The sequence below is a fragment of the Papilio machaon genome, chromosome 5 (assembly GCF_912999745.1).
Source record: "Papilio machaon chromosome 5, ilPapMach1.1, whole genome shotgun sequence".
NCBI lineage: Eukaryota > Metazoa > Arthropoda > Insecta > Lepidoptera > Papilionidae > Papilio > Papilio machaon.
In genome coordinates, this window is record NC_059990.1 from 3,703,757 (window position 1) to 3,731,500 (window position 27,744).

At 33.6% G+C, this 27,744-nt stretch overlaps 7 protein-coding genes across 8 annotated transcripts; 4 read left to right on the plus strand and 3 right to left on the minus strand.

Annotated features, from left to right (window-relative positions):
• Nucleotides 1-258: 258 nt before the first annotated feature.
• LOC106708726 (uncharacterized oxidoreductase YrbE-like) lies at nucleotides 259-2,930 on the minus strand. The gene is made up of 7 exons (XM_045677976.1): nucleotides 2,843-2,930; nucleotides 2,316-2,409; nucleotides 1,963-2,214; nucleotides 1,546-1,853; nucleotides 1,074-1,313; nucleotides 754-909; nucleotides 259-498 (listed from the first exon to the last, which is right to left on the minus strand). The coding sequence occupies exons 2-7, from the start codon at nucleotides 2,393-2,395 to the stop codon at nucleotides 359-361; spliced, it is 1,176 nt and encodes a 391-aa protein (XP_045533932.1). The 5' UTR covers nucleotides 2,396-2,409; nucleotides 2,843-2,930; the 3' UTR covers nucleotides 259-358.
• A 2,013-nt stretch (nucleotides 2,931-4,943) lies between these two features.
• Nucleotides 4,944-6,772, plus strand: LOC106708678 (DEAD-box helicase Dbp80). 2 transcript variants are annotated; one of them, XM_014500214.2, is made up of 2 exons: nucleotides 4,944-5,039; nucleotides 5,175-6,772. In XM_014500214.2, the coding sequence occupies exon 2, from the start codon at nucleotides 5,179-5,181 to the stop codon at nucleotides 6,577-6,579; it is 1,401 nt and encodes a 466-aa protein (XP_014355700.1). In that variant the 5' UTR covers nucleotides 4,944-5,039; nucleotides 5,175-5,178; the 3' UTR covers nucleotides 6,580-6,772. The 2 variants fall into 2 exon arrangements, with proteins under 2 accessions (XP_014355700.1, XP_014355701.1); XM_014500215.2 differs by having other exon boundaries at nucleotides 4,958-4,980.
• A 346-nt stretch (nucleotides 6,773-7,118) lies between these two features.
• Nucleotides 7,119-8,764, minus strand: LOC106708784 (ER membrane protein complex subunit 10). Its single transcript, XM_014500340.2, has 5 exons — nucleotides 8,672-8,764; nucleotides 8,358-8,525; nucleotides 8,012-8,286; nucleotides 7,823-7,919; nucleotides 7,119-7,243 (listed from the first exon to the last, which is right to left on the minus strand). Exons 1-5 carry the CDS (start codon nucleotides 8,717-8,719, stop codon nucleotides 7,160-7,162), a joined length of 672 nt encoding a protein of 223 aa, XP_014355826.2. The 5' UTR covers nucleotides 8,720-8,764; the 3' UTR covers nucleotides 7,119-7,159.
• Nucleotides 8,765-12,336: 3,572 nt separating this feature from the next.
• Nucleotides 12,337-15,423, plus strand: LOC106708919 (coiled-coil domain-containing protein 22 homolog). Its single transcript, XM_014500521.2, has 8 exons — nucleotides 12,337-12,481; nucleotides 13,018-13,189; nucleotides 13,304-13,562; nucleotides 13,777-14,018; nucleotides 14,224-14,448; nucleotides 14,531-14,670; nucleotides 14,903-15,068; nucleotides 15,144-15,423. Exons 1-8 carry the CDS (start codon nucleotides 12,432-12,434, stop codon nucleotides 15,363-15,365), a joined length of 1,476 nt encoding a protein of 491 aa, XP_014356007.2. The 5' UTR covers nucleotides 12,337-12,431; the 3' UTR covers nucleotides 15,366-15,423.
• A 9-nt stretch (nucleotides 15,424-15,432) lies between these two features.
• Nucleotides 15,433-17,447, minus strand: LOC106708920 (28S ribosomal protein S27, mitochondrial). The gene is made up of 2 exons (XM_014500522.2): nucleotides 16,141-17,447; nucleotides 15,433-15,749 (listed from the first exon to the last, which is right to left on the minus strand). The coding sequence occupies exons 1-2, from the start codon at nucleotides 17,179-17,181 to the stop codon at nucleotides 15,483-15,485; spliced, it is 1,308 nt and encodes a 435-aa protein (XP_014356008.2). The 5' UTR covers nucleotides 17,182-17,447; the 3' UTR covers nucleotides 15,433-15,482.
• Nucleotides 17,448-18,682: 1,235 nt separating this feature from the next.
• LOC106708741 (RNA polymerase II subunit A C-terminal domain phosphatase SSU72) lies at nucleotides 18,683-19,588 on the plus strand. Its single transcript, XM_014500290.2, has one exon. The coding sequence runs from the start codon at nucleotides 18,895-18,897 to the stop codon at nucleotides 19,477-19,479; it is 585 nt and encodes a 194-aa protein (XP_014355776.1). The 5' UTR covers nucleotides 18,683-18,894; the 3' UTR covers nucleotides 19,480-19,588.
• Nucleotides 19,589-20,353: 765 nt separating this feature from the next.
• Nucleotides 20,354-21,471, plus strand: LOC106708749 (39S ribosomal protein L22, mitochondrial). Its single transcript, XM_014500297.2, has 3 exons — nucleotides 20,354-20,637; nucleotides 20,847-21,060; nucleotides 21,156-21,471. The coding sequence occupies exons 1-3, from the start codon at nucleotides 20,461-20,463 to the stop codon at nucleotides 21,374-21,376; spliced, it is 612 nt and encodes a 203-aa protein (XP_014355783.2). The 5' UTR covers nucleotides 20,354-20,460; the 3' UTR covers nucleotides 21,377-21,471.
• Nucleotides 21,472-27,744: the final 6,273 nt, after the last annotated feature.

The following is a 27,744-nucleotide window of genomic DNA, read 5'->3' on the forward strand; positions in this document are numbered from 1 at the left end:
ACCTATGTGTTTAGAAGTTTATACATTTTATTTTAACTATTAATGTGTAAAATAATGAAATTGACGAGCATTCATATACAATCAAATTAATTTGCTGTTGTTGTTTATAAACGCGTCATATATTTTATAAACCACGTGCATTTGTTTTGTTAGTAACTTTTATCCTATAAATTAATCAAATTAGCCGTTTTTAAATAAATAAATGACTACATGTGTACTTATAGGTTGTAGAGAAACATAACGTACATACAATTGTTATTATATCAAATAATTTATTAAAAATAACACATTAATATCATCCATATTCATTGTTTCCGCATTATTTTTATTTCGCTGTTTCCTTGGTTCGGGCATAGACTTAAGAGTAAACGGCGGGAATGTCGTCCTTGCTCCAGTCGATGTCAATGGTCTTGCCGGTGCGCGCGCTCTGCTCCGCCGCGTTCGCAATCTTGCTCACCGCCAGAGTCTGCCAGCTCGTCACCTCAGGCTTGTCGCCGACTGTAAAATTGGTGTTATTATTCTGAGTTTAAGTATACTATTCTACCCTTAATTTTCTTTTCACAGAAATTTATTGCACACTCATATTTCTAAAGATTTTAACATTTCCGCATTATTTGTTTATGTACCCTTCACAATGTAGTGATGAATAACTGAGTACTTAAAGAAAAAAATCTTTTGTATTGATCTTTCCGCTTTTTTTCAGATTTACTTTTTCTGCATACTTTTTAAAGCTAAGCGAAACTCAAAACTCACATTGGACAACATCTAAGAAATGCTCGAGTTCGTATTTGTAGGCGGCCTTGTAGCGGGACGGGAATGAGTAGAAGATGGGGTTAGTCTTGACGCCCTCGTGGCCCAGGTAGCTCTCCAGCGACGGGCAAGGCTTCTCGTTCTCTACCTTCAGCATACCTGAACAAATTATAAAGTAAATCTACAATCTTTTGTCTGAGAATCTATTTGGAAACATTAATCATAATTTATGTAACAAAGCATTTTTGAATTATAGATGCAATTCTTATAACACAAAATTGATTTTAATTTTCATATTTCATTTATACAACTAATAACGTTACCCTTGTTTCCGAAAACTTCTAGCCTCTGGTCGTATCCGTAAGCGCTGTAACGGCTGTTGTCGCCGATGGCGATAGCGCCCGAGGGGAAGGTGAGGAGGAAGGCAATGGTGTCGAAATCGTCGATGGCCTTAATCTCAGGGATGAGCGCGGTGGCGGACGACTGCACGCGGATCGGAAGCTCGCCCAACACCCAGCACGCCATGTCGATGTCGTGCACGAGGCAGTCGTGGTACACACCGCCTGAAATCACATATTGTGACATATCCTCTTCGTTAGCACTTTCACAGTAGAAATAGAGTTTAAACGCCTGCACTATTAATATTCCCTGAATATACACCTACTTATAAATGTAGTTTGTATATACCTATCCGGTCTTGAAGTAAAGAAAAACAGAGGACGTGTTTGAAGATATCAAGCACTGTTTTTACATCTGTTACAATATATATTGTTATCAAAACAGCATATAAATTACCGGATGTCTTCAAGTAGTCAATGGATGGCAGCGGGGAGTCTCTGGCTGTAACTTTGAGGATCTGTACGTGTCCGACGGTTCCCTCCCTGACTCTTTCCTTCAAGCTCCTATAGGCGGGGTCGAAACGACGGTTGAAAGCTGAGAATAAGGTTTTTCCCTTGCTCTTGGCGGCTTGGTAACACTTAAAGGTGTCTTCGCTGGACTCCGCGATGGGTTTCTCGCAGAAGACATCCTTGTTATTGGCAATCGAGTTTACGACTATGTTGTGGTGAGTGAAAGTTGGACTGCAGATGAATACCACGTTAACGCTGCGAAAAGAAATGTAGTTTACTCGAATCTCTGTCTCTGCTTATAATTATAATAATAAATTAGTTTAAATATTCTTTGATTTCCTAAAATCAAAGTAATTTATTTTACCTCTTGTCTTTGTACACCTTTTCGCTATCCTTTGATGTGATAAATGTAACGTCATCACTTAACTTCCAGTACTTCTTAAGTTCATTAAACCTCTCAACACAGTCATCAACGATGTACTTGAGGATGATGCGCGGGTTGTTTATGATGTTAGAAAGATGGATGGAACCTGCTCGGCCGAGGCCGAAGATAGCGCCTACGACGGGTGCCACCGTGGGCCTGCCGTTGTCCTTTGTCATCACATTATTCAAGTATCTGAACAACAAAAACGATTAGAATCTTTAACATTTTTAATAAATTCAACCAACAATTCAATCAAATATTCAACCATTAAAGTATGAAGTACAATCACATACTCCGTGAAAACGTAGTCGACGTCCGGATAGGAGGGAGTGACGTTGTAAGGCGTTGGTCCAGCGAACTTATTAGTAGCCATTCTGAGGTTTTTATCTGAATATAAAATATAACATCTATATATATAAAAGAAAGTTGTGTTAGTTACACCATTTATAACTCAAGAACGGCTGAATCGATTTGACTGAAAATTGGTGTGCAGGTAGCTTTGAACCAGGAATAGGACATAGGATAATTTTTACCCCGTTTTCTATTTTTTTTAATCCGCGCGGACGGAGTCGCGGGTAAAAGCTAGTTATTAATATATATGCGTAGCGTACTCTAAGTGGTCGGACATCCATCCATCCATCTACTTTAGCCTTTATCATTGTCATCCATTGAACTCCATCGAAATACATCGAGATACGACTTTGGTAACATGATGAAAAAGAAAATAAAAATAATATAATATGTAGGTATATTTAGATATGTTAATGACAAAACTTTTAAAAAATCGAAAGAAAACTAAAAAAGTAAAAAAATATCAAACCCGAGCGAAGATGTGTGGCGAAGAACGTTTGGTACCCCAAATGCGAAGTGCAAAAGCGTTTATATAGTTTAAATAGACATGGCGCGGTATATATCTTCACTTCTCACATAACATAAGATAACCTCCCCGTATGATAAATTATCAAATCAATAAACATATACAGTGTACACTCCATTTAATGTCGCTCAAGGGACCGAGTATTTTGCGACGTTGTATCTAGTAACGAAAAATATACTCTTTTATATGTGTCGATGCATAGAGTTTCATCATCATCATCGTCATCTCAGCCACATATCGCCCCGTGCAAGGCGTAGGTCTGCCCCAAACATCGCCACGATGATCGATCCTGCGCCGCCCTCATCCAGATACTCCCGCATCAGACACCAGATCATCGGTACAACTTGCGGGAGGCCTGTACTGCGTCGAACTGTCTGTAGCCGCCATTCTAGAAGATTGCGGCCCAATCGGCCTTATTAAAATTTTACAAAAAAATTACCATGCTATTAAAAATACACGATAACCATTGAAAAATGCCAGGTGTAAAAAATATTGTAATAATAATAATTAAATCCCATTTATCTTTTATATAAAACTAGCTTTTACCCGCGACTCCGTCCGCGCGGAATAATAAAAAAATAATAATAGAAAACGGGGTAAAAATAACCCTATGTCCGTTTCCTGGTTCTAAGCTACCTGCCCACCAATTTTCAGTCAAATCGATTCAGCCGTTCTTGAGTTATAAATGGTGTAACTAACACAACTTTCTTTTATATATATAGATGTTCATGTCACAATGTTAGTTCCGTACTCCTCCGAAACGAAACGACTTTACCGATTTTTACCAAATTTTATATGCGTATTCAGGTCTGAGAATCGGCTACTATCTATTTTTCATACCCCTATTAAGTTTTTTTTTAACTGCGCGCGGACGGATTCGCGGGCGACAACTAGTTTATTTATATATTTCTCACGTAGCTTATCTTATCTTAACCTATTATATAAGTTTTATCCGTTCTGGGTTGTATATTATTTGTAAACTATATACGTACCAACATGATATTTTATGACCTGTATAATAGACGTAGGTTCATTTGAATAAACTAATATTTAAACGAATTTTTTTATATAACATATGCACCTATTGCTAAGAAAAATAGTACAATCCAACCAATTATAACGAAAAAAGTTGTACCTAATCCCATTACGTATCACGCACGAACTAACTTGATTTACAAGTAATCCAATGTTAGTTCACTTTAACGTTAAAACAAAGTGAAAGAAACCAACTTTTTCTTTACAAAAGATGCTTGTCATTATAAATAATCTAGTCTTGAAAACCTTATGGCCTGATATATTCTTATTATTACAGTCTCTAGCAATAAGAATATACGATCGTAAGACATTTCTGAAAGTGAACCACGCAAAATTTGCAAGAGACCATCTAAATTTGCTATCGAACAACGCTTAGTCTAGAGATGCTTAGTCTTATCAATATTTAGTCTAGAGACTGAGAAAGGTAATAGGCTACATTTTAACACGAAAAAGGGGTTGTTAGGGGTTGAAAGTGGGGGTGCAAATTTGTCTGGAATCATCGTCGTTCTTACAGTTAGAAAGCTTGCAAATTATTTTAAAGGCTGCTAATTTGATGTAAATAAATATGAAACTCAATTTTGTAAAAAAATTACATTCAAGGGTGCAATATAACAAAAGGGAAAAGGGGATGAAAGTTTGTATGGAAATATATGATGTTTATTTGAATGTTTTATAAGTGTAAAATGTTGTTGTAATTTCCTATAAGTTTAAATACCTAAATTTGGCGCAGTTCTGGCACATCCCTCTATGTTTTTTTACATCCATAGACCAACGCATAAAACGTCGGTTAAGTAAAATAATAAGCAAAAAAAATGCTACCCGAAGACAGTATTTCACGCGGACGAAGTAGCGGGCACAGCTAGTTTCAATATAAATCTTAAATTGCTGTCTTAAATTCTAAATTTATATTGTTGATTTTGGAGGTTTGACATTAACATAATCTGTACCTAACCACAGTATTACTATCTAATCTATGTAGATTTACATGTTCATTACTCACTCTGTTTTATATACTCTTTGCGGAAAAAGAGATAAAAAGAATTCCGGTACTTTCCACATCGCTATTAATTTTAATTATAATAATTTAAATTATACGTAACCAATAGTGAGTATTTACAGTCTTCCGTAGTGTTCTGATCAATCTAAGTTATAACTTGAAAGTTAACACAATTTCTATGGTGACAAATGTTACTATTTAGAAAGTTCGAAAATTATAATAACTTACAACTTAATTTTGCAGAATAATGGCTAGCCAGTGGGGACAAAAAGCGGATGAATTGGAAATTTCTAATAAAATAGGAGGTTTGGACTTAGTAAAGAAAAATGAGAATCAGAAATCAGACACAGACGATGCACCTGATGCTGCTAATCCAGCTGAAGCTTCGTTGTTGATGAAAATAATCAGGCAAGGATTGGTTGAATCAAAGCTAGATATTGAAGTTCAAAGAAAAGACCCGAATTCTCCATTGTATTCAGTAAAAACATTTGAAGCGCTTCATTTAAAACCAAATTTACTAAAGGGAGTTTATGCAATGGGTTTCAATGCCCCATCGAAGATTCAAGAAACAGCATTGCCAACACTACTGGCCGATCCTCCACAAAACATGATTGCTCAATCCCAGTCAGGAACTGGTAAAACTGCTGCATTTGTACTTGCTATGCTTAGCAGAGTAGACCCTACAAAAAATTATCCGCAAGTGCTTTGTCTTAGTCCAACATATGAATTAGCAATACAAACTGGAGAAGTAGCTGCAAAGATGGCAAAATTTTGTCCTGAGATCAAACTTAAATATGCTGTCAGAGGTGAAGAAGTGCCTAAAGGGACCAAAATCACTGATCACATAATTATCGGGACACCAGGTAAAATGTTAGACTGGGGTGTCAAATTTGGAATGTTTGACTTGAGCAAAATTAAAGTTTTTGTATTAGATGAAGCAGATGTGATGATTGATCGTCAAGGACATCAAGATCAGTGTATCAAAATACATAAATGCCTTCCTCCTACTTGTCAAATGATGTTCTTCTCAGCCACATATGACAGTGCAGTTATGGTCTTTGCTGAAGTAATTGTGCCCAATCCAATTATTATTAGACTTTTAAGAGAAGAAGAATCTTTAGATAATATTAAGCAGTACTATGTTAAATGTAAAAATTCAGATGACAAATACAGAGCTATTTGTAACATTTATGGTGTAATTACCATTGGACAAGCAATCATTTTTTGCCATACAAGAAAAACAGCAGGTTGGCTATCAGAAAAAATGTCTAGAGATGGTCACTCAGTAGCTGTCCTGTCGGGAGAGCTTACAGTTGAACAAAGGATAGCAGTGCTGGATCGCTTCAGAGCTGGCTTAGAAAAAGTTTTGATCACAACTAATGTCTTGTCCCGGGGCATTGATGTAGAACAAGTTACTCTAGTAGTTAACTTTGATATGCCCATGGACTTAAATAAAAAAGCAGATTGTGAAACATATTTGCACAGAATTGGAAGGACAGGTAGATTTGGAAAGGCAGGCATAGCAATTAATTTAATTGATTCATCTCAGGCAATGCAAATTTGTTTAGACATTGAAGCACACTTTGGTAAGAAGATCCATTTGTTAGACATTGAGGATGCCGAAGAAATTGAGAAAATTGGAGCATAAGTTACCTGTCTTACATTTTTATATTTTCAAAAATGTATGTATTGCAAAACATACAAGTGAAGTGCTATAAAATCAAATATTTCAGCAGACTTGATGCACATGAAAGTGATATCCCTGAATGATTAATGCTTGTTCTCTATTTTGATATCAGTATAACTAAAAAAATTATCACAAAAGTGTATTTTTTAAATACATTAAGATGTTCCTATCCTGGTACTACCAACTAATGATGTTCTTATATTCATAAATTTTATTGTCAAACACTCTTTTATAATGAAACACAATAATAACTTAAGAGTAAAGTTAAAAGGTAATCTTTGTTAAGACAAAATATCCCATCACTAGAAATCACTCCATTTTACAAAAAATCTGCAATTTCTACCACTTGGTTGTGTAAAACCACTTTACTACACTCAAGAGTGAAATCTTCCATAACTATCCAATAAAAGAAACAAAAATAAATAGGACTTAATTTAATACATAAAATAATACTACATGACAAATTCATCATAATAATTTTACTAAACACTTATGTAGGAAATAAATAACTATTGTTATGAAAAACATAATATATTGAAATTTAGCGTGCTGGCTGCGCTGGACCCTCAGGATTTGTTGCTCCTGAGATCATCACAAAGATGGCAATGGGGACTATGTACATCCACTGTAAACAAAAACACATGATTGTTAAATAATTATGTTTGAAATGCTAGGAAAAATCATGCCACCTAAAAAATATACAATTTAAGATTAACTTTCCACAAATTCTTATTACATTTTGACCCACAATGAAAACTTACATGTTTAGGATTTTTTGAGATGTAACTATTTTTGTTACATGGTTTTGATGTAACTAGCTATCGCCCGTGACTCCATCCGCAAGAAATTAAAAAAAAACATCTATACCAAATTTCATCTAAATCCATTGAGCCATACTGAAGACAACTAACAAACATCCACCCAAACATTTGCATTTATAATATTTGTAAGACTTGTATTGAGCAATTATTTGTAAATCTAAAAGTTTGATAAATACTTTATTTCTGTACTCTGAATATTATACTAGCTATCTCCTTTGATTCCATCCGTGTATTAAAAAAAACTTAGAAGCCTATGTGTTCCTAACACAATGTCATCTATGCCAAATTTCATTAAGCTGCTTTGGGGATATTTAGTACCATACATCTATCAAACCAAACTTACGCATTTATAACATTAGTAAGATTGTGTGTTTTGTACTCACATATTTAGCTAAAAATGATCTATTGTCTTTCAACTCTCCCTTTTCTCTAGCTTCTCGTTCACGTTCAAGTTTTTGTATGTATGAAGCCGTATCAGGTCTGAAAAAAAAAAGTCATAATGAAAATTTTGCAAGTAGAACACAATAAAATTGTTTAAAGTCAATGGTAGTCATAGATTTAGAAATACATACGTTACAGCTGGCTCCACATGGCGCAAGTAGAAGTTGGACTTAATTTTATATTCATTATTCACACTTTGCGGGAATTGATACTCTGATGAGTTATTAACTTGGAAGCTAACTGCTATGACTGCTCCATTAGGTAGTACCCAAGCATTTATAACATCTGTCAGTCCATTTTCTAGAAAAGCTTTAGCTTTAACTGAAGAAAAAAATTCTGTTTCTTTGGTATCTGCTGCTGTTACTAAAGACCTTATAGTGTAAAAACCATCAAAGTCTGCTAATTCCTGAAAATTTAAACTAAATTTGAAAAGATTATTCTTCATGATTCAGTTATGCCATATTAGAAATCGATTACCTTTAATTCATTTATATGTTGCTGTTGAAACGGTATTTGTTCTATTATAGAAGCTCCAGCTCTTAAACTCTTTAAAGAAATATTTCCCCTGGTGCAGTATTTTTCACCATTACAATTGAGTGAATGTTGAATTTTGATATTTAACCACCCATCGTAGTCTATGCAAGCCTAAAGAACATTAAACTTATAATGACATATAAAAAATTAGCAATATGTATTAGAATTTGTAAAGTACTTCAGTCATAAGCAATACAATAATAAGTATCACTGATAAACATACTTTTTGAATTTAAAAATAAACTATTGTACTTTACCGCAAATTGAAGCAGAAGAGAAAAACCAATTGTTATTAACATTTTCATTTCATATAATTTACGCACAATTTTTATTCTAAAAAACTATTTTATTTATTTTGAATTTCTGCTAGGTTAAAGAATTATTTTATGATTTTCATCACAGAGGAGCACAGAAAGAAAATGATAACCATTGTCAGTGTTGCTATCATCAACGTTAATCTTTAGCCCAAACAGAGACGCATACATTTCAATTATCTTAAGCTGTATTTAATTTATGAAAATTATGATGTCGTTAATTTTACACAGATATTTAGGGGTAAAAACTAAAATATAGATCAAATGCAAAATTATCTTTATATATAAATTATCAAATGCAATATATATATATCTTAATCTTATATACATGGAATGTTTAGTGAAAGTGGAAAGTGGCAACAGAAAATGGTATTATATTATGTTACTACACTTTGATTTTAGCCAAAAGGCCGAAAAGCGATGGGGTATTAATTATGTTAACGTTATAACTGTTATAACAATTACCCATAGGTGGGCACAGTTAATCAAAAAGTTAACTTCGTTAATCGTTAATTCGTTAAATAAAAATTTAACTTCGTTAATCGTTAAAGCGTTTAATTTACGAAAATTTAACGCAAGTTAAAGTTAACAGTTAAAGTTAATTTTTGTTTATATTACGAGTATAAGGCGCAAGCGGGAAATGGCCATATGTATAATCTCCGAATCGTATGGACCGATTTTGTCGAGACTTTCAATAGAGGCTTAGGCTATTTTTTTACTGCCCTTACGAAATCTCGGGAGATCGCTAATCCTATCTATAATTTAGTTATATAATACTAAAAAATAATTTAGACAATAGGAGCGATGTACTAATGCCTGTACCATAATAATGACATAGCATGCACTAATTACACACACTTATATACTACACTGACAAATACGGACAATTGACTTTTTCAGTCAATTTTTTTATCGACAATCCGACGTCACGGAATTAATTAGCTAACTAAATTTAGACAACACTAATTTTCTATTAAACAGTAAGACTTGTGATAATATTCAAAAAAAGAAAACAATCAAAACTGTTGTGCAGTATTTACATTTATCTGTTACTATTTGCACCCGGATATTCATTTGCTCATACTCCAACAACTGAACATTTATTTTTATGTATAATTTGATAATATTTTTTTATTTTATTTTAGCTAAGGACCCACGAACAGACTTATCATTTTTTACGTACTTTTTATTTATTAATATAGATTTATTAATAAAACTTCTAACATCAGAGGAAACTTATTATAACATTGATAAATAAACTATAGGTATATAACCAATTTACTATACAACTGAGATGCCATCGATAACTTCTATCATCTAATGATCTATCGTCCGATCTATTGTTATATGTTAAATCAAGTTAAATTACTCTCAGTGTAAAGAGCATAAGTTACACGACATAACGAAAACAACCGATCGCGGGTGATGTCTTCTCTCTTTCTTATCACCTATAAAATCGTTATAGTTAATTAGTAAGAATATGGTTTTGAATTATTTTCAACGACATTCGATTAGTTTTAAAATAAACTTTCGATATACGTAATAAAATCGATGTCTTTTTGTAAAGGTCACTTGTGGCAACATTTCATATATTAAATTTAGTATAACACAGTTTAACATTATTTCACTAACATAATTATTTTATCTTTTTCCTCATTCCTTCTCGTTTTGTCGTATACTTTTTTTTGTAAACAAACAAATTATCTTCGCTATTGTCTTTGCGCAGCGCACGTGCATCCCCGACCGTTAGAAGGGTTGGGGCCATAAATCCATCGAGTTCGTTATCGCATTCTCTGTGCGGCTGTCCATTTGATCCTTTGTTCATATTTTTGTTGTTTTTAAAATTATTTTTCGTTGACTATGAAGAAGCCCCAAAAAAACAAACGACGGTAATAAACACCTAAATCCCTTTTGTTTTTGAGGAACGTTTATTGCGTGCACATTTCGTCTTTCGAATTTTTAAATTTATTTTTCATTGTTTGTTTCTTATCTACGCAATGACAAAAAAATCCTATTTGTACGCTTTTTCAAATGAACCATAAACTATTTTTTTTATATTTTTTGTTGTCTTTAAACTCCAACATTAAAATAAACATTTTTGTCTGCAACAAAGTTTAGTTGTATTTTAGGTACGACGTTGAAGAGTAATCTCGATTATTTTGTTTGCAATTCAACGCAGAGTTTATCTCTTTTAATAGATTTTGCGTCTCACGTATAACAATTATTGTATTAAGAGTAAAGTGTTTTCGAACCTTATGTTGATTTTATAACAAAGTCTTTTTCTAAAAAAAGTGATTTTAAATAAATGAAAACCAGTTTTATTGTGAATAAAATGTAATAAAGATTTTTAGAGATTATTTGTGTAAATGTGAAATAATTATTAAACTTTGAAGGTGTCTAGCGCCCTTACTTCGCAATATTTGATAGAGGTAAGTTTGTTTAAATCGTCACTATTTTCTAAAAAACATTCTGTGGTACTCTTTTGATCACGTCTATCCCGGCCGCTCGGTGTATTGTATAACATGCATCACACTCTCTCGTTCTCTCTCGTTCTCGTTCACCACTCGACTCGTCGACGGTCGCCGAACATAGCCGAACTGTCGAATGTAGCCTGATGCATAATTTAAATAAAATGACAACACGTCAATAAGTGTCTATTGTAACAATTAACGGACTAAATTAACGGAAGTAGAATTTAACGGAAGTTAACAAGAGCGTTAACACTTTTTGAATTTAACTTAAAAGTTAATCCGTTAAGGAAAATTTTAACTTCGTTAATTAACGATTAACGGATTAACGAGTTAATGCCCACCTTTGCAATTACCAAATGTCATTCTCTCTTTTCACACGTTGACAGTGGGTATGTTCCGATATACACTGCGAGCACTGCACAGTGCTATCACTGTAGAAAAATTCGTTCCGTTATGGACTGCCAGTAGACTGCCGCAGTACCCTAGGGAAATATATGACGTCATAAATCGCCGCCATATTCTACTGTGAGCACTGGCGTTTTCGAGGTAAGGTACTCGCAGTACTTTGATCACGTGATCAGTCAAAACCACCCGAGTGCCTGACATCTTATAAACAAAGCTACAGTTTAATCAGAAAATGTTAAAGTTCTGTAATTAGTTTGGATTAATAAATAAAACAATGGAAGAATTGCAAAAATTAACCTTATTAGACAGTGTTGATAATGAAAAACATATTTTTAATACTTATTTTTATTACATTATAAATTCAATTTATAATTAATATTAATTAAAATATTTTTAATTTGACAGTACTCCAAAACAGTTTTTTTTAATGTACTAGAAAACTTGAATACACTCATTTGAATGTCGCGTCAAAAAATGCGGCTGACAGTATACGAGATTGCGTTCCGTTTTAAATCGTAACCAGTATAACTGGCTATAATGGAACGGCTTCACAGTATACTGAATTGACGTCACACTCTACAGTGGTCGCAGTGCATATCGGAACACACCCAGTAACACTACTGACACCAACTGACACTGACATTAGATAACAGAATAGAAGATTTGAATATACCATCCCAAAGTTATGAAAATAGTTATCTGTAAATAAATGCAATAATTAAAACATAAGCATATATTGTGTATCAAATTAAACTGGTAATGTTAATTCTACTAATTTGGTAAAGTAGTGCATTAGAAGGTTGTTCAATAACTTCGTACTAATCATAATGGAAGAAGTAGATTCAATAATATTGCACTTTCTTCGTCAATTAAAAGTGTAAGTAAAAAAAACAATTTATTTTGACTAAACTAAAAATCTATAATATTGTACTTTTTGATTGAATATTAAGTAGAGATCGACTAGCCACTAGTTAACAAAACTGTACTTGATCATGCCCTCGATTGCTATGTACTCACAAATAAAACTAATGTTTCCAAACTTGGGAATATATAAGATTTATTTAAGTACTTGTGGTTAAAATACTAAACTCAAACATAAATAAGACTAGTATAAAGTTTTTAAAATAATGTAAAATACTACCAGTTAGTCTCAAACATAAATATTTGCTAGCAGTTAACAATCGTGAACATAGTTCACTATTAATAAATATTTGATAACTTGATTTTTGATATTTTATATTTTCAATATACAACATTGTTTAATTTATTTTTCTATTTTGTCTTTTTGGAGATCCCACAGTAAAACTATTAGCATACAGTTTTGTTGGTCACAGTGTCATCCTATGATAAATACCTTTCATAATTGTAATCAATAAAACATAAATATGATTAATTTTTAATTTTATTTTTCAGAAACTTTAATGATGATACCAAAAGCCTAAATGATCTATCAGTTGATTTGATTGTTGAGGCAGCATCTAGATGTATAAGCACAATAAATCCAAATGTAAAAGTACCAAGTAAGTTGCCACCCGGTGTATCACAAAGGATTGAAGTGGCTGCTCAAATTGCCGCTATTTGTAAGGTATCCTTCCTCATATTTGTTCCTTATGACTTCAAAACACTTTGAAATATAGTATAAAGGCTATATTTAAACAACTTTGCGCCTCATAAATTGTCTTCAATTAATTTTTAATAGGACTTGGGATACAAAAATGATGTTGGTTATCAGACATTTTTGTATTACAATGAAGCTGAATTGAGACAAGTTTTCATGTTCCTGATAGAAAAATTACCAAATGAAGATAGACATATGAACACCACACTACCCACAAAAAAGAAAAATGTACTACTGAATGAAATTGCAAACAAAATTGATGAAGAATTGAATACTATGTGGATACCTCCTAGTTGTAAACCCAATTCCCATACAATAGGTGATTTCATATCAACAGAAGGTAAGGTTATGCTATGTTATGCTGCTCTCAGATTGAATAGTTAGCTTATCATAGTGAAAAAAGGTGTAGTCTAAATTTAAAAACTGAAAAATCACCATTGGTATCCTTATTGCCTTTGATTACATAATACATCCCAAAAATTAAGTAGAAGCTGGTATTTCCATAGTAATACAAAGTATATAAATTACATAAACATTCAATACTAAACTTTCAGACAAATTTACAAAACCTAAAGAAATAAGTGATGTAGAAATTATGGAGAAATTACAAAAACTCAATGAAATCACTAAAAAGAGTACAACAGTAATGCAACAAAATACAGATAATATTGTTACTGAAAAGAAAGTTGAGATAAAAAAAAGCCTAAAAGAACTCAAGGAAACTGCTTTTGTATTGAGACAAAAATTGGACACTCTTGAAAGTGAGAGAAATATTATGGATGTTGAATATTCACAGGTAAATTGTTTACTAATGTTGAAAAAACATTTACTCGATTTTTTTATTAGATAAATGTGGGATAGCCCATACTGTAGAACAGTTCCTATTTGAACACATTCATGTTTTTTAATAATTATAATTAACCTTATATGTAAGGAAACTCTTAGAAATTTATTATAATTATTATATTAATTTAAAAAAATACAATAGTTTCTGTTCTTAGGCAACTAAATTCTGTGAAAAAGCCGAAGCTGATTTAAGAAATGTAGAGAATATTTTACGAGATATTGGTATATCAGATATTGAAGATGGAACAATTGAAGACAAGTTGGAAAAAGTGAGAAAAAATATAAATGCTTTGCACAGCAAGAGTGAAAATCTAACCTCAAAAAATTTAGGTTTGAAAGTTGAGATTGATAAAGTAAAAAGTGCAACTACTTTATCTGAGGTAAGTAAACTCCAGAACCTTCAAATGTCACTATGTAAACTAGCATTAATTAAGGATTTTATTAACTTGTGTAAATTTGCAGTCAGAGCGGAGTAAATGTAGAAACATCTTGGTCAATCTAAAAGAGACTGCTAAAGCTTTAAAAGACGAATGTGAAAAGAAAGAAGAATTGAGCAAACAACTTAAAATAAAGTATGAAAAATTAAAAGGAGGTAACAAAAGGTTAAGTAATATAATAATTTATTTGTTAATATTTAAGAATTATTTTTACATGAATCAACTTATTAACAACTGGCAGTCGCCCGGAACTTTCTTAGCGCAGAAATAAAAATGTTTTAAATTATGTCTGCTTTTCGAAGCTTAATGTATTTCAAGATGAGTCTGGTAATTTTTAATCTTACATTTTAATGGGTATTAGTACCTTAGTGCACTAATTATTTGAATTTAATTACAGACATGTTTACACAGAAAGGATTTTAGAAATCATAGGAAATGTAGAAAAGCAAAACCTTGAAATAGGAAACATCCTTCAAGATACTAGAAAAATACAGAAAGAAATCAACACTCTTGAGGGACAACTGGACAGGTGTTTTTCAATTGCTGATGAAACATTATTTAAGGTTGAAAATTATTTTTTAAGCTTAAAATAATATAATTGTAAATACAAATATTTTTTTATTTATAAATTATTACAGGATGCTAAAAAAGATGATCAAGCTAAGAAAGCCTACAAATTACTAGCTCTCTTGCATTCTGAATGCAATTCTATTGTGTCCTTAGTAAATGATACGGGAAATTTAGCCAGGGACATAGTAGACCTGGAGGATAATATAAAGGCTGAGAAGTCTAAAAGAACTGAAGATATATTGGAGAAAATACAACTGGATCTGACAAAACTGCAAAAGGAATCATTGTAATTTATATTGTTATTATTATTCATATTAACACTTATTTATGAAGTTATTAGAAGTAATAATAAATAAGATATATTGACTTAGATTTTAAATTTCTTTTATTGACTTTGACTACTCAACTTATTTACGTTTTGGTAATATTTCAGGTGGAATATAATTCTCATCGCTTATGTCTATGTCACTTTTTTCTGTACTTGTATGAAGCTTTTCTTTACTTTCAATTTCCAGGTCAATTTTCTCTTCATTTTCAAAGAACCATAACTTTTGTTCTTGCACTTCCAATTCCTTCTGTTTCTTTTCAACTTCTACTATTCTTTGAGCTCTGGCTAGTCTCTGTATTTGGTCATTAAGTTTTTCTTCTCTTGTAGATAGCCAAATTTCAAACAGCTAAAATTAAAAAGCTAATTTTAACAACAAATTACACCAATTATTGTGACTTGTAAAATATCTTAACATCGAGTTAATCTAACTAGCAAAACTGATCTGTTAGAACATGTTTTAAGTCATTGCAGATACTTCTTATCCCATATGACAAAACAGTAGATAGAAGATAATTGACTAGTTCAATACCTTAATATATTTTAAAATTTAAGACATCTAATATTTTAAATGCAAATGTTAAGATGGAAGGATGTTTGTTAGAAGGTATCTCCAAAGCGGCTGCATGGATCTTGATGAAATTTTGGCATAGAGGTAGAGCATAATCTGGAAGAACACATAGGATAAAATTAAGTTTTTTTTGAACGGAGTCATGGGCACCTGTTATGTATATACATACCTTTTGTTGTGATGAAATATCATTTTTCTGTGTTTTGTTAATGGCATCTTCAATTAAATTTTTAATAGATTCTTCTAAAGTACCATCAGCTTTTGGACATTCACTTAAAAATGAAATGCATTTTTCCAAAGAGTCTTTTTCTTCACATTTACTGCTTTCTTTCTGCAGCAAATCAATTACTTCGCTGTATATTTTAAATGACTTGAGATTTTTAAAGTTTTCACACAAAGTTAAAAGGGAGTCATACTTTTTGTAATACATCCATCCTATTATTTGTAGATTATTACTGACATTATTTTTATTGTGTCTAGAGATCCAGGCCAAAGTTTTACCGGACAATAACATTAAATCTTTAATATCAAAATGGTCATCATGGTAGTAGTTTCTAAGAAATTTGATTCTTATTTTCTTTTCTTCTATTTTCTTTTTTTCTTCTGCTTTGGGAGGCTCTGGAGGTGAATCCTTATAATTTACTATATATTTATAACATGCATATTGACTTAATGTGCATGTTATTTCATTAGTAAAATCTTCCTGAAGCATAATAAGTGCTGCAACTTCTGCAGCTAATTCATATTTATTTGATGTTATGAGTTTGTCCAATAAAATATTAGCAGCAAAGTCATCAAGAAATACACCATAGTTTAAGGGATCCTTAAGAATGTCAATTAATTCTTGTTCATTCCCAAAATCAATATAACTTCTAACTGTGGCATGATGTGTTGATTGCAGTGTGTTTCCAGTTTCAGCAGACAATCTCAGTTTGTGCAAAAGCTCTTTAAGTTCATCAAGATATGTGGGCTCTTTTATAGAATTCGCAAATATATCTACATCTATTGCACTAATAACACCTTTCGCAGCATAACTTTGACTCAAAGTAGTGTAAAAATCATTCAGATTGACATTATTTAATATAGGGGAAGCCTTTTGGGCATTCCAAGCTGGTTCACATTTATATTCTTTTGATAAAAATGATCGCTTTTGGATCTTTTTTACAAAGATGTACCTATTTAATAAACATTTGTTTCCACGAATCAACATATTGATTTCAACTGCTTAATTGAAAGAAAAAGGTTTTTATTTTGCTGGTTGATAAAATTGATGGTGGTTAATTTAAAAATAACATGTATCAACAAATGGTTACTTGTTGTTATTTAATTAACTTAGTAACATAAATTAAATTGCACAAAAGTAATAATTGAAAACATTCAAACAAATTACTAGAGTTTCAGGTTATGTCTCCCTGTCACTGCCAGATGTCAGATCAGGTTACTCCCAGTTGCATAGAGTATATATGAAAAAGCGAGTTTGCAGAACTAGCTAACGGAAATCTGGAACGTTTTTAAATGATCAAAGTAAAATTAATCACTGAAAAGTAGTCATATGTAAACGGCTCTGAACCGTTCAACCGTTGATCCGCTGTTCAACGGAAAAATTGGCAGCACATCACGGTGTACTATAACTATGTGAGTCGTCGAGCCGCGAGCTGCCTGTGACTAGCAGTTCGCTACTCGAAACCCAACCAATACCTCAATGTAGGTACAAATTGAGTTGAGGTGCACAGATCTGCACCACATATGAGAACCGTGAGCTACAGCTCTTAAATTTTAGTTACGCTATTCAAGTCTATAAGCTATAAAGTTGTAATAATGATTTAAAAGTTTGTTGTAGTAGCATTTAAGAATTGTAGTATAAGAGTGATATTCATATTCATAATTGTTTGAAAGATTATTAATTTTTAACAACTAGTTGTCGCCCGCAACTCCGTCTATGCCAAATTTCATCATCCGTCTAGCCATTCTGGAGATATTTTCAAACAAACATACATACATCTATGCATCCATCCAAACATTGGCATTTATTATATTAATAAGATATGCAAAGAGTATATAAAAGACAATAACCTTACCAATTGAAGGTATCTCCGAAAGGGATCAACGGATCTTGATGAAATTTGTCACGGATAAAGAACATAGTTTTTTGATGTGAAACATCTATAGGCTCACTTGTAAACCGAATTGTTGGCGTGGCGACGCTTGCCGTGGCGACGGGTCGCCACGCTATACTAAGGTATACATATATATATCTTTTATGTGTAGTAGAGTGTACGGTGTGGCGACGGGTTGCCACGCTATACTGAGGTATTGTTTTAATTATTTAAATTACACCCACACGGAAGTGTCCACTAGCACAGTAGCTGTCGCCCGCGGCTCCGTTCGCACGGAATTTTGCTATATTTAATTCCTGTAATAATATTATCTTTTATGCATATTACTTGTACACACACGATATTTCACATTTTTTTTTTAACTCGGCGCGGACTGAGTCGCTGGCAATGGCAACAGCTAATATTTAATATTTCTAATATACAATTTGCCATTATGGTTAACTACCGTACTCAAAAGACGGAGTCGGGGGTGACAACTAGTAAAAGATTACATTAAATGTAACTAAATTTTAGTTTAGGCATAGGGATAAAATAAAATATTTTTCTTTAACATTTTAACCAAAGAGTTTACAAAATTTTAACGTCAGTTTTCACTTGTCACAATTTGTCACGCCGTGGCTCTTTTCCTGTCAAATCAAAAAACCAAAAATCCTCAATCGTAGTAATGTTTATAATGTAACTTTTAAATAAAATGAATATATTTGTACAATGAATAGATTCTCTTGCGTTGACGGTAATGGTTTTATGTTTTTCACACAATTCAAATATTGTAGCCTTATTAAAACAGCGATCCTGATAACTGTTCAATGACGATGACTGATTTGTATATAGCCGTTGTTTGTTCTTCAAATATGAATCGGAGCATGGAAGCTCATGCGTTCTTAGTCAAAAAAGGGTTTAAAGTTAAGTCGTATGGCACTGGCGAGAAAGTAAAATTACCAGGCATATCAGCAGACCGACCTAATTGTTATGAGTTTGGAGTCCCTTACGATGATATATACAACGACTTATTGGAGAAGGATAAAGCATACTACACTCAAAATGGATTACTTCATATGTTGGATCGAAATCGTAGAATCAAACCCTATCCTGAAAAATTTCAAGTTTCAGCAGAGAGATTTGACGTTATTATTACTTGTGAAGAAAGAGTATATGACCAAGTGATAGAATGGTTTGGTTCAAGACGTTCAGTCTATAATCAGCCAGTTCATGTTATTAATTTAGATATACAAGATAACCATGAAGAAGCAACAATAGGTGCTTTCTTGATAAGCGATATGGTCACTAAAATGGCACAAAGTGACGATTTAGACAATGACATAGATGAATTATTACATGACTTTGAGGCTAAGTGCCAAAGGCCCATTTTGAATTGCATTATGTTTTATTGATTGATATTAATTTGCTCATCTTGATGCATCAGAGTTACTTTTGCTTTCATAACATTTGTTTATTTAGTATTAAGATTTGAGGACAAGCCTTATTGACTTATTTAAATGTATTAAAAGCTTGTACATAATTTTTCACATAAGCAAATGCAACTCAGGTTGTAACTAATATTGGTACAATAAATAATATTTAAATTTGTAGATGTGTTCTCTGTTCTTCTACCATGACCTTTTAACCCTGAATTTTCCAATGAAACAATGTTTTATCTGGGATAGCCAAAACGTAATATGGGCCGTGACATGAATAAATGTTTACAAAGCAAGCATAAATCCATAACTTAGAAAAAAAAACAATTGCAGAATTAAATAGTTATCCAAACCAATCCTCTCAGTCTAAAAGTGGTCTGTTTCCATGATGTTCACCTAGAGTGGCCCCTTCTAGCCGTACCTGGCTTGCTTCTAATTCACAGTGGATGACCACCACGTCAGTATGTAGTAAGCAACTAAATTTTATACGTGAACATACTTCAAGAAAATCTGTTTAAAATTTTACAAACCTTCAATTTGACACGACAATACGACTACAACGCAAAAGTTAGTTTTATAGTATCGTAAGTTACATAGAAGACAAACTTATGTCGATAAATTAGTAACACAAAAGAGAGACGATACAGGGAGTAATAGTTCGTCGTCATCGTCATACATTTATATATATATATGTAATGATGTAAAAGAAGAGAGAGAAGTGGGCCAAGACTACTTGAAAATCCCGAATCAGTCAGTCAGTCTACCCACCTTACCTAACGGTCGTGATGTTATTTTTTATCATTTTGAGTTGATTTTTATAATCTGCAAAAAATTTAAGACAGCTGTCAGATAGACAACAAACAAACTGTCAAATTTGGAGCAGAGTAAAGCAAGGCAAGGCTTAAGCATAAAAATATGATTTAACCTCTATTTTGGTTTTGAAATCCAATATTTAAAATGAATACAATTTTGAAACACCTTTGTGGTGTCGGATTAACATCAAATCATGTTTACGGCATTCATACAAGTGCACCGATTGCAGCATGGGCTAAAGCTAAAACTCCACGAAGATTTTTGGAATACAATAGAAAAATATTCCCTCCGCAGGCAATCGGCGAGGATCCCAGACCAGCTGTGAGTCGTAGCCATTAACAATTTAACATAATCAGATTGGAGTTCAAAAAATGATTAATCCATTCATATTCATTTTACGCTCTTTTTTTTAAAGTTATTTTATAAATGATGAGTTACAAGGGATAATTGTGCATTCTTCTTATAAAGAAAGGTTCATTAACCATTACTTTTCCACACAAGTATTTTAACTAATTTTGGTTGTCTTTCAGTTTGTATGTCACCAGAAAACTAATTTTAAATATAGTCCAAAGAAGCTTTGGTATATTGCTAGCTTTGTTCGGGGCATGACTGTTGATGAAGCTATAAAACAGCTTAGTTTTGTCAACAAAAAAGGTGCTGTATTTGTTAAGGAAGCAATACAAGAAGCCCAAGAACTAGCAGTGAAGAATCATAATGTAGAATATAAGAGTAATTTGTGGGTTGGTAAGTATCTATGCCATTTTCTTGTGGAATTCTAATAAGAGAAAAGTGAGAGGTTTTATGGGTATGTTACTTTGCTTTGTCATTACCTGTTTCAGCCGAATCCTTTGCAAATAAGGGCATGATGATAAAGGGTATAAGAAGACATGCTCGAGGCAGAATGGGAGAAGTTCGTTATATGTACAGTCACTACTTTGTTCGTCTTGAAGAAGGCAAACCTCCCAAAGATTATTACAAACGCAATGAATTAACACCCCAGGAACAGCTTGATTCATGGTTGGAGCAAATGAGGAAACGAAAAATTGTTAATTCATACTAGATTACTTTTTAATAATATATTTAGAATATTAACTGTAGTTATTTTATAGTTACTGCTCCTCCTTTGATTTAGCAGGTTCATAAGACAACAATAAATTTTAACATGATTTAAAACTTTTACTTGTCATTATTTAAATGTTATCCACAACTATGTTTTTTGTGTCTGTGTTTGTGCTCCCCTCTCTCCATTAAAGGTTAGCTTGCAAATGGCAAGTTCATAACACTATACATGCCTGTAGCAGTAGTAAAGGTGCACCATTTGCCACCTTGTATACAAAAAAAGATACCTAATTCGCTTCTTTTAAGTTGCTAAATAAAACTCATTCTGTACCAGTATGGTATAACCAGAGCTGGGCATAAACTCGTTAATCCGTTAATCGTTAATTAACGAAGTTAACATTTTGCTTAACGGATTAACTTTTAAGTTAACTTCAAAAAGTGTTAACGCTTTTGTTAACTTCCGTTAAATTCAACTTCCGTTAAAAAAAGTCCGTTTATCGTTAAATTAGAAACTTGGAGACGTGCTGTCATTTTGTTTAAATTACGTGCCACGCCACGCTCGTAAGTTCATCTATGTTGGACGACTGTCAGCGACTCGAATGGTGAACGAACGAGTTGATAATTGATATATGTGAAGTTCGCGTGCAAGTGTGATGCATCAGAGCGTCCGGGAAAGACGTGACCAACAGGACAAAATCAAAATATGGTTCGAAATAGTATATTTCAATACGAGCATATAAAAGCACGAGTATGTAATAGCCCACATTCCGAACGCTCTTCGTCCCTGCAATACCCTCCAATGCCTTTTTTTTCAAACATTTTAGTTAGTTGAGTTTATTGTGTTTTTATTATTCTATTAAATTGCTTCATTTTTTCTCACCTGTATTAAAATAGTTGTTTAGTACACGTGCGGAACTGTCATTACAACTTGTTCCAACTGTCAACCCTCACCTTCGGCTGCGCATCGGTTCGGGTAGACATTTGTCGGAACTCTTTGCAATGACAGGCTTTCCACACTCGTAATGAAATCCTTACTTCCTTACTAATTCCTTACTATTCCTTACTAATATTATAAATGCGAAAGTAACTCTGTCTGTCTGTCTGTCTGTCTGTCTGTCTGTCTGTCTGTCTCGCTTTCACGCCAAAACTACTGAACCGATTTAAATGAAATTTGGTACACAGATAGTCTAGAGCCTGAGGATGGACATAGGCTATATTTTAACGCGAAAAAGGGGTTGTAAGGGGTTGAAAGTGGGGGTGAAAGTTTGTATGGAAGTTCCGCCTACTATTGTTTACTGAACCGATTTAAATGAAATTTGGTACACAGATATTCTAGAGCCTCGGAAAGAACATAGGCTACTTTTTAACGCGAAAACAGGGTTGTAAGGGGTTGAAAGTGGGGGTGGTAATTTGTATGGAAGTATTGTCATTTTAACAGTTAGAAGCTTGAAATTTCTTCCTAAGGCTGCTAATTTGATAGATATAAATATGAAATTAAATTTTTGTAAAAATGTTACCCTCAAGGGTGCTAAATAACTATAGGGGATGAAATTTTGTTTGGCAATATATTCGGTTTTGGTGAATGTTTTGTTTAATATGCTTTGCTGTAACCCTTACCAATATTTAGTCTAGAGGCTGAGGAAAGACGTAGGCTACATTTTAACGCGAAAAAGGGGTTGTAAGGGGTTGAAAGTGGGGGTGAAAGTTTGTATGGAATTATCGTCATTTTTACAGGTAGAAGGTTGAAACTTATTTTCAAGGCTAATTTGATAAAGATAAATATGAAATTAAATTTTTAGAAAAATTTTACCCCCAAGGGTGCTAAATAACAATAGGGGATGAAATTTTGTTTGGCAATATATTCGGTTTTGGTGAATGTTTTGTTTAATATGCTTTGCTGTAACCCTTACCAATATTTAGTCTAGAGGCTGAGGAAAGACGTAGGCTACATTTTAACGCGAAAAAGGGGTTGCAAGGGGTTGAAAGTGGGGGTGAATGTTTGTATGGAATTATCGTCATTTTTACAGGTAGAAGGTTGAAACTTATTTTCAAGGCTAATTTGATAAAGATAAATATGAAATTAAATTTTTGTAAAAATGTTACCCTCAAGGGTGCTAAATAACAATAGGGGATGAAATTTTGTTTGGCAATATGTGAGGTTTTGTTGAATGTTTTCTTTAATATGTTTTGCTATTACCCTTACCAATATTTAGTCTAGAGCCTGAGGAAGGACATAGGGCACATTTTAACGCGAAAAAGGGTTTGCAAGGGGTTGAACGTGGGGGTGTAAGTTTGTATGGAATTATCGTCATTTTTACAGTTGGAAGCTTGAAACTTATTTTTGAGGTTACTAATTCTATATAAATAAATAGGAAATTAAATTTTTGTAAAAATTTTGCCCCCAAGAGTGTTAAATAACAATAGGGGATGAAATTTTGTTAGGCAATATGTAAGGTTTTGGTGAATGTTTTGTTTAATATGTTTTGATGTTACCCTTACCAATATTTAGTCTAGAGCCTGAGGAAGGACAAAGCCTACTTTTTAACGCGAAAAAAGGGTTATAAGAGGCTGAAAGTGAGGGTGGAAATTTGTATGGAAGTATCGTCATTTTTACAGTTAGAAGCTTTAAACTTATTTTTTAGGCTGCTGATTTGATATAAATAAATATGACATTTTAAATTTGTAAAACTTTTACCTTCAAGGTTGCAATGTAACAAAACGGAATAGTGATGAATGTTTGTATGGGAAGATGTTTATGTGAATATTTTGTAAGTTTCATATTTTTTGGCATTTTTTTATAAGTTTAAGTAAAAACCACAACAACAACATAATTCTCGACCCGTAACCCACAGGGGTAGGCAGAGACCCAGGACCTACATTTGGCGCGGTCCGGGCACACCTCTTTCTATGTTCTTCTACATACATCAAAGCATAGCACGTTGGTTAAATAAAATAATTAGCCCAAAAAAAAATGCTACCCAAAATAGTATTTCACGCGGACGAAGTCGTGGGCACAGCTAGTATAGTATAATGCATTCATACTTGTCTCTAATACTAATGTGTTATAGAATGTATAGTCAAATTACTATTTTAAACAAGTGTCGCCACAATAACTGTGAAATTAGTATGTATAATTTTGGTATGGTTAACTGTTAACGATTAACTTTAACTTGCGTTAAATTTTCGAGAATATAACGCTTTAACGATTAACGAAGTTAATTTTTTAATTAACGAATTAACGATTAACGAAGTTAACTTTTCGATTAACTGTGCCCACCTGTGGGTATAACAGTGGTAACACATTTCTCTAAGTGGAATACCTCCTACGTATAAATATACGAGGAACTGGGTATTGATAAAGAGTTGCACGCCAACTTAACAAAGCTCAGGTTTGCCTGGGCAAGAATTGCAATTTTAGGATTTCGCTTCCTATTACTCTTTGTTACTTCTATACCAAAATACGCATACAACCATTTCCAATTGCTTACAAATATCAATAACCGCCTGCAATTGCTTGAAATCACCTACTCACACCTTCATAAAGCCTGTGTAATCGCCGACACTATGCCCGTGCATCTACTTGTAGAGGAGAGAAAACTTTTGTTTAGCAGAAGAAGCGATCCGCGGAGAAAATTACGAGATTTGGCCAGAAGACAGATGATCTTCAAATGGCAGCAAGAGTGGATCCACTCAACAAAGGACCGCTGAATTTACAAACTAATTGGTAAGAAATTGATAAACCACAAGCACGGGGAAGTGAACTTATACCTCATCCAAATGCTGACGGGCCATGGATTCTACCGTACCTACTTACATCGTTTTGGGCACGACGCACTCCTAGATTGCCCACGAGTGCGTCGTACCAGAAGATCCAGAGCATGTGTTTTATGCCTGCCCAGCCTACTCCACGAATAAACTCCGGAATGGTATCGGACCTACTACAGTCGCAAACTTGGTGGATGACATGCTTACAACAGAAGAAGCATGGAATAAAGTTAACGAATACGCCGCCTCAGTACTAAAGAAAGTACGCCGGGCTGAGCAAATACGACGAAGAGCCAATGCAATGGACTGAAGGAGCTAAAAAGCACAAAGAGCTAGAAGGAAAAGCATGACTGCTGAGAACGAACCACCCCTCCGAAGTAATACCTGACGGTAGACCCAATTGGGGTACAAAAAAGTCCATAGAGAGGGTTGTTTTAGTCGGTAACGAGACTCAGGTTATGTGAACACTAATAAGCCCGACACACCGGGCATGTAGCTCTTGACGGTGCCCTAAGGCATTTTTCCATCTTTAAAAAAATGAACCTTCACACACCTGCAGTCAGCAGTAACCACCTACAACTATATAAAATAACCTGTAACCACCTACTTCTATTTGCAATGACCTGGATCCACCTGTAACCAGCAAATAACGTGCAACCATAAGAAATCACCGACATCTAACTGTAACCACCTCCAGATCATTGCAACCACTTGATCACCTAAAACAAACTAAATCGTCAACGACCGAGCTCTTACTGATCGGCTTGACTTTCTGGCCTTGCAGAGGGACGCCAGTTTCCTCTGAATTTTTATCGTATACATCGCGGGAATTGTTTTGAGGAACTGTTTGGAAGGATTCCTGCCGCCGAGTTTCGTCAACGGATGACACGATAGACTGCCAAATATCAACCACACAACTTGGATGAATGGCATTCCTCAATGGTGATTTTCTCGTGGAATTTCCTGCCACGCACAGCCGGGATGTAGACCTCGGCGATATTTCCAAACCAGTACGATTTAGAGTCCTTCAAGAAGTGAGCGTGTCTCTATCTAAAAGGCCGGCAACGCATCTGCAGTTCTTCTGATGTTGCGGATGTCCACAAGCCCTTGTTTGCCCACTTCTCTTCTAAAAAAACAACTATCTGCAATCACTTACAACTGCAATCTACTGAGATAACCTGAATTTTCCTGAAGCCACCACTAATTTATCCAGGAAGCCATCATCTGCAACCATCAGCACTCGTCGGCCAGTTATTCGAGACTGTGTTGTATATCTGTGCGAATTCCAATAAGATGCGTTGAACCGTTGGAGAATTGTGGAAAAAATATGCCAATTCCAAACCCTATATATATCCCTCTGGAACCTTAAATTTTTAGGGCATCTAAAGTATAACATGTGTTATTCGAGATGTTCGAAATTCGTGCCAAATTTTAATAAAAAATGTTAAACCGTTGTGGAGTTATGGACTAAATAGGTATGTATAAGCAAAGCAACCGCATCCCATGGGAACCGTTACTATTTCCGGGATTAAAAGTATCCTATTTGCTCTTCCAGACTATGTGATGCATCTATGCCAAAATTCATCGAGATCCTTTAATACGTTGAGATCCGTCCTCCCGTCTAGACATTCGCATGTATAATATTTGATACCTAGTTATGTTTTTCAGGTATGCACATACCTACACTTAAAATGTATATAGATAAATTATATGGTTATCAAGATAGTATAGATTGTTATCCATAAAACACACACATGCATACAAAGTGGATAATCCAATTAATACTTGATTCCGTGATTATTTGCCATTAGCGCTTTCGCGGTGGGTACACATGGAGGAAAAAATCTAGTTATATAGTATGGTTTAACAAAATATTTTAAATGCAACCATTTAGTGTCATTCGATAATAAGAAATGCAAATTTGTGTGGTGTGCGATAGACAAAGATGTTTGAGTTAGTAAAAGTATATATTTTTCTTGTTATCAAGTAATAAAAGCTTGAATAGATACTATAATAGAACATTCAAACGATTAAAGATTTTTGAAGCTGATCTTTATTTAAGGTAATCTACCTCATTTTATTATCTCATATTCATAACTGTTGACGCTAACGTGGGACTAATCGTTATTAATGTACTGTTTATGTGATGCTGAACATAATTTTTAAAAAATGTTTTACCTTGTGTTTTTTTGAAAAACATAAAACTGTATCAAATTGTGATAATTATCAACTTAAATAGTAAGCAATTACTAAGGACATTTAGGTAATTAGTTGCAAAAATTTTCCTTCCCAATTTTTTTTTTAGTTAACATTGGCGGATTTCGGTAGTAGTAGATAGAAAATTTTTGTTCACTGGTAGCCCTAAACACTTATAGGTCTAGCGTTGCCAGGCGTCCGGATAAATCCGGATATAGGCAGGCTTTTTCATTGCGTGTCCGGCTAAAATAAACAGTGTCCGAGTTGTCCGGCTTTTGTTAGGCTTTTTACATTTCTTTCGAAATTCTCCTTGAACCAAAAACAAACCTTCAGCAAATGTTAGCAACTAAGAGCAAAGAGCCGTAACAATTGCTTAGTATTTAAATTTATATAACTAGGATTACTCAA

Excerpts from the sequence above, each read along its gene's own strand:
- LOC106708726 (XM_045677976.1), bottom strand. The coding sequence starts at position 2,395 with ATGGCTACTAATAAGTTCGCTGGACCAACGCCTTACAACGTCACTCCC. Across the intron at positions 1,854-1,962 it reads AAGGTGTACAAAGACAAGAG|CGTTAACGTGGTATTCATCT; the intron begins GTAAAATAAATT and ends TTCTTTTCGCAG. Across the intron at positions 910-1,073 it reads AGAAGTTTTCGGAAACAAGG|GTATGCTGAAGGTAGAGAAC; the intron begins GTAACGTTATTA and ends TAATTTGTTCAG.
- LOC106708678 (XM_014500214.2), top strand. The coding sequence starts at position 5,179 with ATGGCTAGCCAGTGGGGACAAAAAGCGGATGAATTGGAAATTTCTAAT.
- LOC106708784 (XM_014500340.2), bottom strand. The coding sequence starts at position 8,719 with ATGAAAATGTTAATAACAATTGGTTTTTCTCTTCTGCTTCAATTTGCG. Across the intron at positions 8,526-8,671 it reads CTCTTCTGCTTCAATTTGCG|GCTTGCATAGACTACGATGG; the intron begins GTAAAGTACAAT and ends AATGTTCTTTAG. Across the intron at positions 7,920-8,011 it reads CATGTGGAGCCAGCTGTAAC|ACCTGATACGGCTTCATACA; the intron begins GTATGTATTTCT and ends TTTTTTTTTCAG.
- LOC106708919 (XM_014500521.2), top strand. The coding sequence starts at position 12,432 with ATGGAAGAAGTAGATTCAATAATATTGCACTTTCTTCGTCAATTAAAA. Across the intron at positions 13,563-13,776 it reads TGATTTCATATCAACAGAAG|ACAAATTTACAAAACCTAAA; the intron begins GTAAGGTTATGC and ends CTAAACTTTCAG. Across the intron at positions 14,019-14,223 it reads TGGATGTTGAATATTCACAG|GCAACTAAATTCTGTGAAAA; the intron begins GTAAATTGTTTA and ends TTCTGTTCTTAG.
- LOC106708920 (XM_014500522.2), bottom strand. The coding sequence starts at position 17,181 with ATGTTGATTCGTGGAAACAAATGTTTATTAAATAGGTACATCTTTGTA. Across the intron at positions 15,750-16,140 it reads ATATTTCATCACAACAAAAG|CTGTTTGAAATTTGGCTATC; the intron begins GTATGTATATAC and ends TTTTAATTTTAG.
- LOC106708741 (XM_014500290.2), top strand. The coding sequence starts at position 18,895 with ATGACGATGACTGATTTGTATATAGCCGTTGTTTGTTCTTCAAATATG.
- LOC106708749 (XM_014500297.2), top strand. The coding sequence starts at position 20,461 with ATGAATACAATTTTGAAACACCTTTGTGGTGTCGGATTAACATCAAAT. Across the intron at positions 20,638-20,846 it reads GCGAGGATCCCAGACCAGCT|TTTGTATGTCACCAGAAAAC; the intron begins GTGAGTCGTAGC and ends GTTGTCTTTCAG. Across the intron at positions 21,061-21,155 it reads TAAGAGTAATTTGTGGGTTG|CCGAATCCTTTGCAAATAAG; the intron begins GTAAGTATCTAT and ends TACCTGTTTCAG.